The 14,034-nt window shown below is 53.7% G+C and overlaps 1 protein-coding gene across 3 annotated transcripts in view; it reads right to left on the reverse strand.

The window, feature by feature from the left end:
- Positions 1 to 14,034, reverse strand: part of cped1 (cadherin-like and PC-esterase domain containing 1) — a 37,565-nt gene that overhangs the window by 19,228 nt on the left and 4,303 nt on the right. For all 3 annotated transcript variants that reach the window (XR_010327307.1, XM_064318708.1, XM_064318707.1), the window contains exons 2-5: positions 6,582 to 6,759; positions 2,987 to 3,084; positions 1,168 to 1,249; positions 277 to 349 (exon numbers count right to left, since the gene is read on the reverse strand). Coding sequence is in view for 2 of the 3 variants with exons in the window: in XM_064318708.1 (XP_064174778.1) it covers positions 277 to 349; positions 1,168 to 1,249; positions 2,987 to 3,084; positions 6,582 to 6,759 (431 nt within the window). In the remaining variant the exon portion in view is untranslated. The remainder of the gene's footprint in view (positions 1 to 276; positions 350 to 1,167; positions 1,250 to 2,986; positions 3,085 to 6,581; positions 6,760 to 14,034) is intronic.

A 14,034-nucleotide genomic window follows, 5' to 3' on the forward strand; every position in this document is an offset into this window, starting at 1 on the left:
ACTCCTGTGTTATTTACTGCCTCTCTACAAACTGCAATCCGTCTGTATCACTGAACACCACGACACCAATGTGATGTTCTTTTTACAGAACAAATCCACAAAGCCACACATCTGTGTGCAATACAGCATACGGGATCCGGACTTAAAGAACCACAAGACAGGATCAAAGTTCACACACGCGCACACACACTGCCTACATTGGCCTTGACCTCAGATGTTTGTGTTTTTTTTGGCTTATTTCTAAGTCAGTGTGCAGTTACTGGCAGGGTGACTGACCACTGCGGTGTGGCTGGGCTTCCGCCGTCTCTCCGCTGCTCACAGGCAGAGGGAATGATGGGAAATTCAAGTCCTGCAAAGCAACACAGTAACCGTAAATATCCTCTTCTCTTTAGCCACACTCACACACAGACACAGACACAGACACAGACACACACACACACACACACACACACACACACACACACACACACACACACTCACACACACACACACACACACTCACGGCCCTCATTTAAACAGCGGAACCCGGTAAACGTTTCCATAGAGACGGCGATCCACACGTCATGGCGATGCGGCATCCGCCTGGGAACGTCCCGTAAGACCAGAGCGATCGTACCTGCAGCGCGGCCCAGATCCTCCTGCCCCCACGCGCTAATGACCCCCCCCCCGACCCGCCGACCCGCCGGCGCGGCTAACGCTAACGCCTCCGCGCGTTTCTACACCTCCTGAGCGGAGGCTGATGACTTTAGCGGTAGGAATGAGGGAGACGGTCTCTCCCACATGATTACTTCCTCACATGTTTACTGGAAGATCGCCACATCTACTCCAAAGCCCACTAAACACTGCCTGGCCCTGGATAAGTGTAAACATCGCGCAGATTAAAATCTGCAGAAAAAAGGACACGGTAATTACTGTTGCATCTCAGAGCTGCTGCTTACAGAGTCATTATGTACAGAGAATGTGTCATATTCCTGCTGTTAACTATAACATAACTGTAATATCATGGTGTCATTCTCACAGTGCGATGCGCCATTATGGCCTCTAGAGGGTGCCACAGCTGTCATCAGAAGGCTGCATTATTTCAGGGTTCCAGGGTGCCCCCCTGTACTGCACTGTTACCGTGACAACACACACACAGTTTGCCTGCGGGACAGAAGCCACACCCACCTGACAGCCTGCTGTCGCTCTGGAAGCGGCAGAGCCCGGCCAGGTGAGAGAACGCCCGGTCCAGCTCAGGTATGACGCTCACCTGGAGAGAGAGACGACCCCGTCAGAGCAGCACAGCCAAAGGACCAATAACCTGAGCCCTGAGCTCCACAGCCCTCAGGGGGCCGGTGTGTCTGATAAAACTCCTCACATTTCATCATCACCAACGCTTCCAGGCTCTACTGAGGAAACAGCAGCATTAATGAGCCACAGTACTGCTTGAAGGGGTTTGGGCCATTTATGGTGTCTGTAGAGGTAGTAATGTACAGGTCAGTACTGGTGTCTGTACTGACAGCACTGTTGTGGTCAGTACTGGTGTTTGTATTGGGAGCAGTGGTGTGGTCAGTACAGTACTGGTGTTTGTATTGGGAGCAGTGGTGTGGTCAGTACAGTACTGGTGTTTGTATTGGGAGCAGTGGTGTGGTCAGTACAGTACTGGTGTTTGTATTGGGAGCAGTGTTGTGGTCAGTACTGGTGTTTGTATTGGGAGCAGTGGTGTGTGTCAGTACAGTACTGGTGTTTGTATTGGGAGCAGTGCTGTGGTCAGTACTGGTGTTTGTATTGGGAGCAGTGGTGTGGTCAGTACAGTACTGGTGTTTGTATTGGGAGCAGTGGTGTGGTCAGTACAGTACTGGTGTTTGTATTGGGAGCAGTGTTGTGGTCAGTACTGGTGTTTGTATTGGGAGCAGTGGTGTGGTCAGTACAGTACTGGTGTTTGTATTGGGAGCAGTGTTGTGGTCAGTACTGGTGTTTGTATTGGGAGCAGTGGTGTGGTCAGTACAGTACTGGTGTTTGTATTGGGAGCAGTGCTGTGGTCAGTACTGGTGTTTGTATTGGGAGCAGTGGTGTGGTCAGTACAGTACTGGTGTTTGTATTGGGAGCAGTGGTGTGGTCAGTACAGTACTGGTGTTTGTATTGGGAGCAGTGTTGTGGTCAGTACTGGTGTTTGTATTGGGAGCAGTGGTGTGATCAGTACAGTACTGGTGTTTGTATTGGGAGCAGTGCTGTGGTCAGTACTGGTGTTTGTATTGGGAGCAGTGGTGTGGTCAGTACAGTACTGGTGTTTGTATTGGGAGCAGTGGTGTGGTCAGTACAGTACTGGTGTTTGTATTGGGATAGCAGTTCCAGTGGTGGGGGGAGTTTTCTCCCACACCAAAGTGAGGCCATATGTGGGTTAGCGTCTGTAAATATTTTTCTGAGGAATCTGCAGATCTGACTTCATTTCCCGGTCAGAAAACAGCCTCCTCCTGCAGCCAGGCACGCTGTGTGTGTAAAGGGCTGTTTCCCAGCCCGGGCCTGCTCACGGTCCTCAGCCTGCAGCCTGAGCACAGCCTGTCTGTGCGTTAGGGCAGAGGCTGAGGCTGACCACACGCTGGTTAGGCAGAGGGTGAGGCTGACCACACGCTGGTTAGGCAGAGGCTGAGGCTGACCACACGCTGGTTAGGCAGAGGCTGAGGCTGACCACACGCTGGTTAGGCAGAGGGTGAGGCTGACCACACGCTGGTTAGGCAGAGGGTGAGGCTGACCACACGCTGGTTAGGCAGAGGCTGAGGCTGACCACACACTGGTTAGGCAGAGGGTGAGGCTGACCACACGCTGGTTAGGCAGAGGGTGAGGCTGACCACACGCTGGTTAGGCAGAGGGTGAGGCTGACCGCAGGCTGGTTAGGCAGAGGCTGAGGCTGACCACACGCTGGTTAGGCAGAGGGTGACCACACGGGTTCGTTAGGCAGGTAGAGGCTGGCTGCGTGGTCGCTGAACAGCGATTGGCTGAAACTCACCCTCTGATGAGGCTGGAGGAGCGGAGACTCCGCCCTGCTGCTGCAGACCCTCTCAGACCCGCCCGGCACACACAGCAGCAGCGCCCAGTCACTGCCACCTGGGGAGACCAGGGCCACTTATTCACCTCTATTACAACAAATAAAACCAAAACATACACACATACATAAAAAACACCCACCCCCAAAAAAATATCTAAATAAAAGTGTAAAAAGAGAGAGAGATTTATCAGGAAACTGGTGAGAGGTGGCAGATCACAGTCAGACTGCCACAGACAGGCGCGTGCCACAGCGCCATTCAAACAGAGCAGGAGGAACATAAGACACCGTATCACACGTACGGAATGGGGCAGGGCGTCTGCTACCCCATATCACACTCCAAAGCATTTCCAGACCAGCCCTGGTTTCAGCATCTGCCCCTTACAGAGAGGCAGGGAGTCTGAGCTGCCACCTCCTCCACAGAACTGGCCCAGGGCCCACACATGGCAGGGGCATTTACTGCCAAATCACAGGCAAATGGGCTTCCCGTCTGGCCACTCAATCACCCCCTGTCTGAGAACACAACCCTTTACATTCCCTACCCTCCCTGCCCCCAGGGTGGCCACTGCTTTCTCAGCTCACCTACCTACCTAACTATATAAAAGCTAAACACAGAGCAGTTAGCCTGTAACACACAGTGAGAGCTAACAGTTAGCCTGTAACACACAGTAAAGGAGCTAACAGTTAGCCTGTAACACACAGTAAGAGCTAACAGTTAGCCTGTAACACACAGTAAGAGCTAACAGTTAGCCTGTTACACAGTAAGAGAGCTAACAGTTAGCCTGTAACACACAGTAAGAGCTAACAGTTAGCCTATAACATACAGTAAGAGCTAACATTTAGCCTGTAACACACAGTAAGAGCTAACAGTTAGCCTGTTACACAGTAAGAGAGCTAACAGTTAGCCTGTAACACACAGTAAGAGCTAACAGTTAGCCTGTAACACAGTAAGAGAGCTAACAGTTAGCCTGTTACATAGTCTGAGAACTAACAGTTCATTCTTTAACAGTCATCTTTAAAAAAAAAAAAAAAAACCCCCAAAGGCACCTTTTATCTTTCTGTAAAAACACAGATAAATGTGATTACATAAGCATTCCTCCCCCCCCTCCGTCCCCCCTGGGCCCACCGCCGAGCACATCTGGCCCCCGTCCCGCCCTGTGGAGCGCCCCGCGGAAACGGCCTGGTGTTTTTGGACCGGGCCCGAGACGTTTGTCTGTCGGCCGAGTCGCATTCTGAATGGGAGGAAACCCGTTTTTAAAAAGCGAGGTCACGGTGGAGCCTCTCTCTGCGCTCGACCCTTTCAGCTCCAACGCTGGGAACATAAACAGCGCAGCGGCAGCTCCTCCGTAAGATAAACAGCAGAACCGCCGTTACGGTGCCACTCAGACAGGGTGTGTAAATCACTCACAGCGCTAACGACGCAACCACACGGGGCTAACGCCGTAGGGCTAACGCCACAGCCACGGGGCTAACGCCGCAGGGCTAACGCCGCAGGGCTAACGCCGCTGCCACGGGGCTAACGCCGCAGGGCTAACGCCGCAGCCACAAGGCTAACGCCGCAGGGCTAACGCCGCAGCCACAAGGCTAACGCCGCAGCCACGGGGCTAACGCCACAGCCGCGGGGCTAACACTGCAGCCGCGGGGCTAACGCCGCAGCCACTGGGCATTAGCCCAGCTCGACCGGCTCATTACACACACGAGGAGGTGAGACCACAGAAACACACACGTTGAGAAGTGTGCATGGCTGAGAACTGAGACTGAAATCATATATCTGACTAGAATGTGTGTCTGTGTGCTTACAGACAGTAAACTCACAGGCAGAATGAGCTCATCCCCTCCCCCACCTTATCTTCTCTCAGTCAGTGCTGATAAGACCCTGGTCTGGAGCATTTTCACTGGGTGCTGCTATATATACCAGTGTGTAATTGGGGCTCAATGAGGGCCAGCTTAAAACAACAAGAGGGTATTCTGCTATTAGTGCTGAAGCTGTAAACCTCTGTGTAATTCCATGAATGTTGGTCTGTGTGGGAGGGTGTGTGAGAGCGTGCGTCTGTGTGTATGTATGTCTTGCGTTGTTTACACTCGGAAGCGGACACCTTGGGACCCTCGGGGGTAAAATGGTGAAATTGTTCTCTCCCCTGTGGGGGCGTCTCTCAGAGCTGCACATAAAGACTTTTATTCAAGAGGAAAACCTACAGCCTCAGCCCTGCCTCATCTGAGCCAAGCTGTGTGTGAGGTTCTCTGGCTGTGCCCGTGTGTGTGTGTGTGTGTGTGTGTGTGTGAGACTCTGTGGTTGTGCCTGTGTGTGTGTGTGTGTGTGTGTGTGTGTGTGTGAGACTCTGTGGTTGTGCGTGTGCACGTGTTTGTGTGAGTGTGTGTGTGTGTGTGTGTGTGAGACTGTGGTTGTGCCTGTGTGTGTGTGTGTGTGTGTGTGAGACTCTGTGGTTGTGCCTGTGTGTGTGCGCGTGTTTGTGTGAGTGTGTGTGTGTGTGTGTGTGTGCGCGCGCGTGTTTGTGTGAGTGTGCGTGTTCAAATGAATGTCTGATGGGCAGATACTATTTTCTTCATGAACATCAGTTTACAGTTCAAAATGTATCCTTAAGTGAACTATCCTTGAGTCCAATATGTACAATTAAGTCAAAGGTGTTGGCTGAAGAGACTGGGAGCAAACTGGCCTTACAAAAAAAAAAGTGTCCAAAAACCACATGTGAACAACCAACATGTGAAGAGTACACACGTCAGCTATAAAAAATAATCCCACTTATAAGATGAGAGCGGGAAAAGGTTACCTATGCTATTCCAAATCAGGTGAAAATTGTAGTTTCATAAAGTCACGTTCATGTTTGCATGCTTAGTTTTTGAGCGTGGAAATGTCCTGTTCACCTGACATTATTGCTTTCACACGTGAATATTTAAAAATGTTAAATTCACATGTGTGAGAGGGACAGGTGATCTCTGGAGACTCAGGGGTCACGACCCTGCACCCTGGGGGGGGGGCACAGCTGTGGGGGGTGAAGACTCCCAGTACGTGGGAGCAGTTTTAGAGTATTTAAGTAAATAGAGATGAGGGTGCAGAGGTCTGGGCAAAAGTATATTTGCCTCTGATTGGTTTAAAGATGACAGTGCAGAGGTCTGGGCCAATCAGAGTTGGGGAGAGCAGCGCGTAGTGTAATGGTGATGAGGGGTTTAGGCCCTGCATGTCCCCTGCTCCTCTGAGAGGAGGATAGGTGCCCCCCCTGCTCTCCGGCCGGCCTGGTAGAGTCGTTAAGCGCGCGTCTGTTTGTCCGATCACCTCTCGGCCGTTTTCATCCTCCCTCTGCAGAGCACGCAGGGGGCGGGGCCACCGGGCTCGTGACTGACAGCTGAGAATCCTGAATGAAACTGGAGGTTATGCTGAAGGACCCAGAGCCACAGCGACCCTCAATAAACTACACTCAAGCACCAAATAACTGAACTGGACTATAGTGCAGCACTATCTAACTAAACTGAAATACACTGGACCACAGAAAGTCACTGAGCCACTCCAGGGCCTGGTAAATTAGGGGGGGTCGTCCCTCACCTGGAGCGCCCACGTCCCGCCGCAGAGCAGCGCTGGCCTCCGCGTAGCGCCAAACCCTGACTGCGTAGCCTTGCTCCTGCAGGACCCGCAGGTACAGCTGCACCTCCGTATCCGCGGCGACGCGCTGACCAATCAGCACCACCGCCTTCCTGCCACTCCCCGACGGGCTCAGCTGGACCTGGGGAGGTAGAGGGCAGGTTGAGTGGCTGAACGTTAACGTACCCCAACACAACGAGGAGAACAGACCTTTATGTGACCAGTAACATAACATATCATAACTGCTAACTAACATTGATACAATGTTGTCTGAGAGCAGCTGAACATTGATTTAACGTTGTCTGAGTGCACCTCATAGAGGAGGGGCTTACCAGTCAAATACGCACTCCAGAACACAACTGCCTTCAACTCTATGCGGCTAGCTCCAAGTATGGCCGTTTTTGGCATTTATTTATTTTAAATGTTTACATTTGTGCAGTAGGGCCTCAGTGGAAACACAGTGATTACAGCCTTCCAGGAGCACACGTCCTCAGCCCCATTACCCAGAGTGCTCAGTGCTCCCAGCCCTCAGTGTAAAACACCTCCCTGCTGTTCCTGGGGTCGCAGCTCACACTCCTGTCTGTCAGCTCACACACCTGTCCGTCAGACCCGGCTCATCTCCCCCACACACTGAAATATACGCTCATAACATACACTGGTCATAACTGCAATTGTATTTTTATCTTCAAAGTATTTTTTATTTATTTATAAAACTGTCAACACTTGTATGAAGCACTGGCTTATAGCAGAAGTTAAGTGTAAAGTAAGTGTTTTGAGTATAAACTGCTGGTACATCCCCCAGACAACAGCCCCTAACATTACAGAGTACAGAGCTCAGTTTTGCTCACAGAGATTGTCGTTTAGATAATGAGCAGTAAATAGCAGACTTCCTGCAAACTGAAATACACTGCAAACGACACAGTGACGCTACAGAGCTTTCTCTTCTCAAACTGCTGAGACACAAGTTAGTAATACAAGCCGGGAAGTTTAGAGGTGCATGTCCTGCCAAAATGCCAAAATGAAGCCCAAACAGTGATTAGTGTGGAAGAACTCTGATTCAGCCAGGATTCTGATCAGGACAGAAACAGCCAATCAGATCAGGCTTCCGGTGGCCTGGCTCCAGAGCTGCCCAATTGGAACACCAGCACACTCCAGCCAGCAATTAGCTCAATGTTTCTGTCCCCCTTGTGCCACCTTTTTCTCACGATATGGCCACTGTTAACCCTCCCATAGTGCACCTCTCTCCAGACCACACCATGCCGGTTAACTTCCTGCAATCCTCCTCATCCTCTTCCTCAAACACTGGTCTCCTTCCCACAATGCACCTCTTCCCACTCTTTCCTTGACATACTACCTCAAACCTCAGTAGACAATTACCACTGCCTTGTCTGACATGTCTTTGTATGGGACTATCCCATGATGCATTTCTGAAGACACTTCTCCCTTCCTGAAATATAGCAGAACAGCTGCTGGACGACACCAGGGTGCAGTTATGTACCTCAGCTGCTAGCCTCCCCTGATTGGCCGGTGTGTCCCTGCTACACATGCATGTTAACCAGTGAGATCGCACACAGCCACAGAGCTGTGAATTTCTGCACTGTGAGGGAGCACCATTCAATCCCCACAGAGTCCCAAGTTTTTAATCAGCTGGCTGTTCATCTGCATTCAGAGTTCAATCCAGGAGCCACATTACCAGCACAAACTTACGGCAGCTCAAATTCTCCAAAGACTCAAAGAGAAATCCAACTACAAGCAGAGGACTCTCTTCCAATTTCTGTCAACATCTTATCTTGTACCCTCATGTTTCTGTATTAACTGACTGTTGTGATTGTTGTTGAAGCAGCGCTAGAGAGAGGGGATTCTTTAAGGAGGCGTCTGGTCATTTTGTGATTTAATGTGTTTGGGCAACACGGTCCTGTCCCCTGTCATGCTAATGGAGCTCCTGAATAGACAGTGGAGAGATGAGAGAGTTTTAAAAGCCAACCTTAAAAAACGACCATGAGAAAAAAAGGATTTTTGAAATTAACGGGGGTAAAAACTATTTGAAAAAAACTTTAATGTGGACCTGAGTTTACTGGCATTTAGCAGACTCTCCTGTTCAGAGTGACTTGCAGTGTAAACACAGGTGCAAAGGTCAGGGGTCAAAGTGCAATGATCCCCACAGGGAGAGACAGCAACGCAAGAAGCACAGACTCCATTGCTATGAGTGTGTGTGTGTGTGTGTGGGTGTGGGTGTGTGTGTACATGAGTGTGTGTGTGTGTGCTGGTGTGCGAGTGAGTGTGTGTGTGTGCATGCGTGTGTGTGTGTGCCTGTGAGCATGTGTGTGTGGGTGTGTGTACATGTGTGTGTGGGTTATGTGCGTGAGGCTGTGTAGTGTGTGTGTGTGTGGTGGGTGTGTGCGTGAGTGGTGTGTGTGTGCGGTGTGGAGTGGTGTGTGTGTGCTGGTGTGTGAGTGTGGTGTGTGTGCGTGTCTGTGTGTGTGCGTGTGAGCGTGTGTGCGTGTGTGTCTGTGTGCGTGTGTGCGAGTGAGTGTGTGTGCGCGTGTGTGTAGCAGAGGGGCTGCTGCAGTACTTAAGCCCTGTTAGAGTCCCTCTACTCTTGCAGGGTCCAGTAAGCGTTTCCATCTGGGAGCTGCAGACTGCCAGGGTCCCTCCGGCTCCTCAGCCCCGCCCAGCCCCGCCCAGCCCCGCCCAGCCCAGCCCAGCCCCGCCCAGCCCCGCCCAGCGCCGCGTTCCACCCTCGGAAAGACTGCTGCCTGTAAAGGCCGATAAACGTCACCGCTTTCCCCAGAGCGTTCCCCAGAGCTCTCAGCACCGCACAGACTCCAGCCTGAATGCCAAAAACTTTTTTGTTGTTTTTCCAGCAATAAATAGGCCGCATATGCCTGAAATACAATGCGCTGAAGTTTTTTTACTTACCACAGCACTGAGAAGAACATGAGAACCATGAATTACTGCCTGTCATAACAGAGTGGAACGGGTTACTTATTCAGTCACCATAATTTGGGCCCAGTCCAATGATATTCAGATAAATACTCAGCAGCCCAAAACTGGCCAGTTAGACAGGGAGGCACCGAAAAGGTTTGGGAGGGGGGGAGACTTCCTGTCCCAGCAAGGAGTGGGGTGATGGGCTGGGCTGAGTGTGGGGTGTGGGGGAAGGGGGGCTCCACTGAGAGGGGGTGTTATATAATGTGTGAGGGGGGGGCACTGTATGCTAGTATGCAGCAGTGATGCTAGCCCTCTCTGTAATAGCAGTGCGGTCATGGCAACTGTGCCGCAGAAACACAGTCAGGCTGTGCAGAGAGGGAACGGGCGGTATGGGGAGGGTTTTGGGACAGAGAGCTAAGACAGGAAAGCGATCACAGGCTACTCTTCCAGCATGTCCTGTAAAAACGGCCTGAGCGCAAACACAGCACTCGATATGACGCAACGCAGCGGCGCTCAGCGCCAAACAAACCGAGGAGGACGGCGAAGGTCAGAGCGGCACGGAAGGCCAGCGTGTAAGCAGGCTACGGAAGGCCGGAAGCCAGCGTCACGAGCCGTAAAGCCAGCGCGTCCGGCACGTGTAGGAGCCCCTGAAGCCACACGGCCTCCAGCTTCGCACACCGGCAATGTGAGCGCCCTGGGCGCACACGGCAGCGCAACGGATACGCTCGCCGCGCACTCCCCCCCCCGCAGCCCCGGGGGCTCGGACCTGGTGACAGCGGGTGAGTTTGGGGCTGGAATGTGTGCTACTGAGCACCACAGAGAGGCCGTTATAAATACAAGCGCTATCTTTAAAGCCCTACTGGCACTGCGTTCCCCAGACAGGCATGTGTCACAGAGACAGAGACCCCCCCCCAAAACAGCCTCCCTACCCCGCTATGGACACAGAGCTGCAGAGCAACGCATCGTAGGCCCAGAGGAAGCACAAACGCACAGGAATGCAGAGTCCAGCGTCTCTCTGAGGTTCAGGTTGAGCAGGTCCCCTCCCGGCTCCCACCAGCGGAAGTCCCTGAAAGCAGGCCTTTAATGCTCCTCCATAAATCTAAGGGTGCTGCCGCCGGGCGTGCCGTCTGACGTAAAACCACTGGCTGCCCATCAGACTGCGAACAGGGCGGCGTCCGCTGGCTCAGCCAATCAGGAGCGAGCTGGAGCGGTAGTCCTACAGGCTGCACCAGAGCACCATGACCTATAGCTAATTACCAAACGCCCCTGTGTGAGGCACCGTGGTGAGGCGCGGGGTTATTTTTAACATCTGTAAACTCCCGCACACTCAACACCCTTCCATATCTGAGCCACGTTATTCCAGAGCGAACGTGAGCCCACTAAGACCTGTAAACACAAAGCAAACGCGCGTCTTTCCTGAAAACGACGAAAGAACTGGGTCACAAGCAAGCAGCAATTCTGTGGGCATGAAAATGGGAGGGTTTGGGGTAAAGCTTTCCATATAGAATGCTGGTTTTGATGCAACTTCTCATTGCTACATTCTTGCTTGAAGGAGAATGGAAGATTCCATTTGGAACTGAACACGGGGGGGTGCTGAGGACAGTGCAAAACTAGGCGGTGTGTAATTTACACCAGTTTAAATGTGAGAAAGCTGCAGTTCGGGACAGGGCGGCTGGCAGGGAGCCCGTCTGTGTGAGAGGGCCATGTGGAGGGCCCGGGCGGTTTTGGGGTTGTTGGTATGCAGAGGGGAGCTCAGAGTGGATGCTTGTGGGCGCGGGATTGTTCCTCTGCTTGGAAACGGGTGAAAGGCCTGGCACCGCCATCTCGCCCTCGCTGAAAGGATGGAGCACTCCGTCGCCGCTGGCGATTCAGCGCTGCTGCTATCCCAGCATGCACCAGGCCAGGGCCGTCCCTGCAGTTACAGCCCTGCACATATACAGCAGACAGGGCTGTCTGCCTCACACTGTCCCTCAATGAGTCCACATAACACAGCCCTGTTCTGAAATATAACCCTGCATTTTTATATTAGGCTGCCATGGATGCAACAAACACACACACACGCGCACACACGCGCACACACGCCGCACCGCACCAGCACACGCACACACACACACACAACACGTCACCACACGCAACATTACACTACACATTATCCTATCAAACAACCTTGCTTTCATACGCCCGTTAGGTTCTGTGCTAGAATGAATCCATGTTTTGACACACCTGAACCACAATGTTTACCTCCTACTTCAGATTCATGTCAACTCTGTTACAGTTGAACCTACACTAAAACTTTCAGTGTTCTTCCTTAACCAAGTGGTTTTAGTTGCCAGTTCAGTTCTGACTCTCCACTGCTACACTGCCTAAATTTAGCATCTTCAGCCCTTTCAAGAATGCGCATGCAGACGTCGTAAATCAAAACCTTTTGGAGATTCTACAATGGCAGACACAAGACGTTCAATGCTAAGACACTAAGATACCGTCATCACAACATGGGCGGTGTGGTAACAGATTTAGCCACAGCTCAGAAACCCTCGGGCAGCACGTGGGACGGGGTTCGGGAGGCAGTTCAGGGGTCAAACCGCAGCGCTTCTCAAACGGGGCGGTTTTCGGTTACATAACCCCAATCCAGCACTTCCTGGACGCCTGCAGTTGCCCCCCCTCGTAACCGAGGGACACGGGTGTGACGAGCAGCTCCGGCTCGCGGCTCCCAGCACAGAGCAGAGACACAGCCTGCGGTCACTACAGCAACCCAGACCAGACAGGCACTCTCAATCAGTCACAGAGCAGAGACACAGCCTGCGGTCACTACAGCAACCCAGACCAGACAGGCACTCTCAATCAATCACAGAGCAGAGACACAGCCTGCGGTCACTACAGCAACCCAGACCAGACAGGCACTCTCAATCATCACAGAGCAGAGACACAGCCTCGGTCATATAGCCGACAGATAGGCACTCTCAATAATCACAGACAATCAACCCGTGTCATATTAGGAAATGATGCATACGCACTGAAACGCTGAGATTGAGCTGCTGATTCACCACTGGGCATGTTTACACAGCAACATGACAACTGTCCATCAACGGTCATTAATGCGCCAGTGAATGAAAGTGGGTAAAATGCCAGCTAGTGTAAATGATTTGTCTAATTAAATATTAAAGGAACGTTTATGTGAAAATGCACAAAGAGATCCAGTCCTCTTTGGCAAGCCCTGAGCCAAGCAGAGCACACTTCTCTGAATTACCTGCTGTTCCAGGCCATTTCCAAAACCCTGAGTTTGATGGAAGAGCTGGAACACAGGACCACGTTCCTCCACCATGTGTTCAGCACCTGGACAGGCGAAGCCCAGAACTCACATTCCCAAATCCAGGCCAGGTGTCTGAGGACTGACCACAGAGGATCCCTCCCCCCCTCATTTGGGAGAGACTTAAGTGTCAGTCACACTTCGCTTTCATGTGGAATATTCTGTGGGCAGAGCTTCCTTCTGCCCTGGACAGGGCCCTGTGGAGCCCCCTCTGCCCCGGACAGGGCCCTGTGGAGCCCCCTCTGCCCCGGACAGGGCCCTGTGGAGCCTCCCACCCGACCTCTGCCCTGGACAGGGCCCTGTGGAGCCCCCTCTGCCCCGGACAGGGCCCTGTGGAGCCCCCTCTGCCCTGGACAGCGCCCTGTGGAGCCCCCTCTGCCCCGGACAGGGCCCTGTGGAGCCCCCTCTGCCCCGGACAGGGCCCTGTGGAGCCCCCTCTGCCCTGGACAGGGCCCTGTGGAGCCCCCTCTGCACCGGACAGGGCCCTGTGGAGCCCCCTCTGCACCGGACAGGGCCCTGTGGAGCCCCCTCTGCACCGGACAGGGCCCTGTGGAGCCCCCTCTGCCCTGGACAGGGCCCTGTGGAGCCCCCTCTGCCCTGGACAGGGCCCTGTGGAGCCCCCTCTGCACCGGACAGGGCCCTGTGGAGCCCCCTCTGCACCGGACGGACATGGGCCCTGTGGGAGCCCCCCTCTGCCCCCCCCGGACAGGGCCCTGTGGAGCCCCCTCTGCCCCGGACAGGGCCCTGTGGAGCCCCCTCTGCCCCGGACAGGGCCCTGTGGAGCCCCCTCTGCACCGGACAGGGCCCTGTGGAGCCCCCTCTGCACCGGACAGGGCCCTGTGGAGCCCCCTCTGCCCGGACAGCGGCCCTGTGGAGCCCCCTCTGCCCCGGACAGGGCCCTGTGGAGCCCCCTCTGCCCGGACAGGGCCCTGTGGAGCCCCCCTGCCGCGCCCTGTGGGCCCCTCTGCCGACAGGGCCCTGTGGAGCCCCCTCTGCCCGGACAGGGCCCTGTGGAGCCCCCTCTCTGGGCAGCCCTGGACCCTCTGCCGGACAGGCCTGTGGAGCCCCCTCTGCCCGGACAGGGCCCTGTGGAGCCCCTCTGCCCGGACAGGGCCCTGTGGAGCCCCCTCTGCCCCGGACAGGGCCCTGTGGAGCCCCTCTGCTCCGGACAGCGCCCTGTGG

This window comes from Anguilla rostrata, chromosome 19, assembly GCF_018555375.3.
Source record: "Anguilla rostrata isolate EN2019 chromosome 19, ASM1855537v3, whole genome shotgun sequence".
Classification (NCBI taxonomy): domain Eukaryota; kingdom Metazoa; phylum Chordata; class Actinopteri; order Anguilliformes; family Anguillidae; genus Anguilla; species Anguilla rostrata.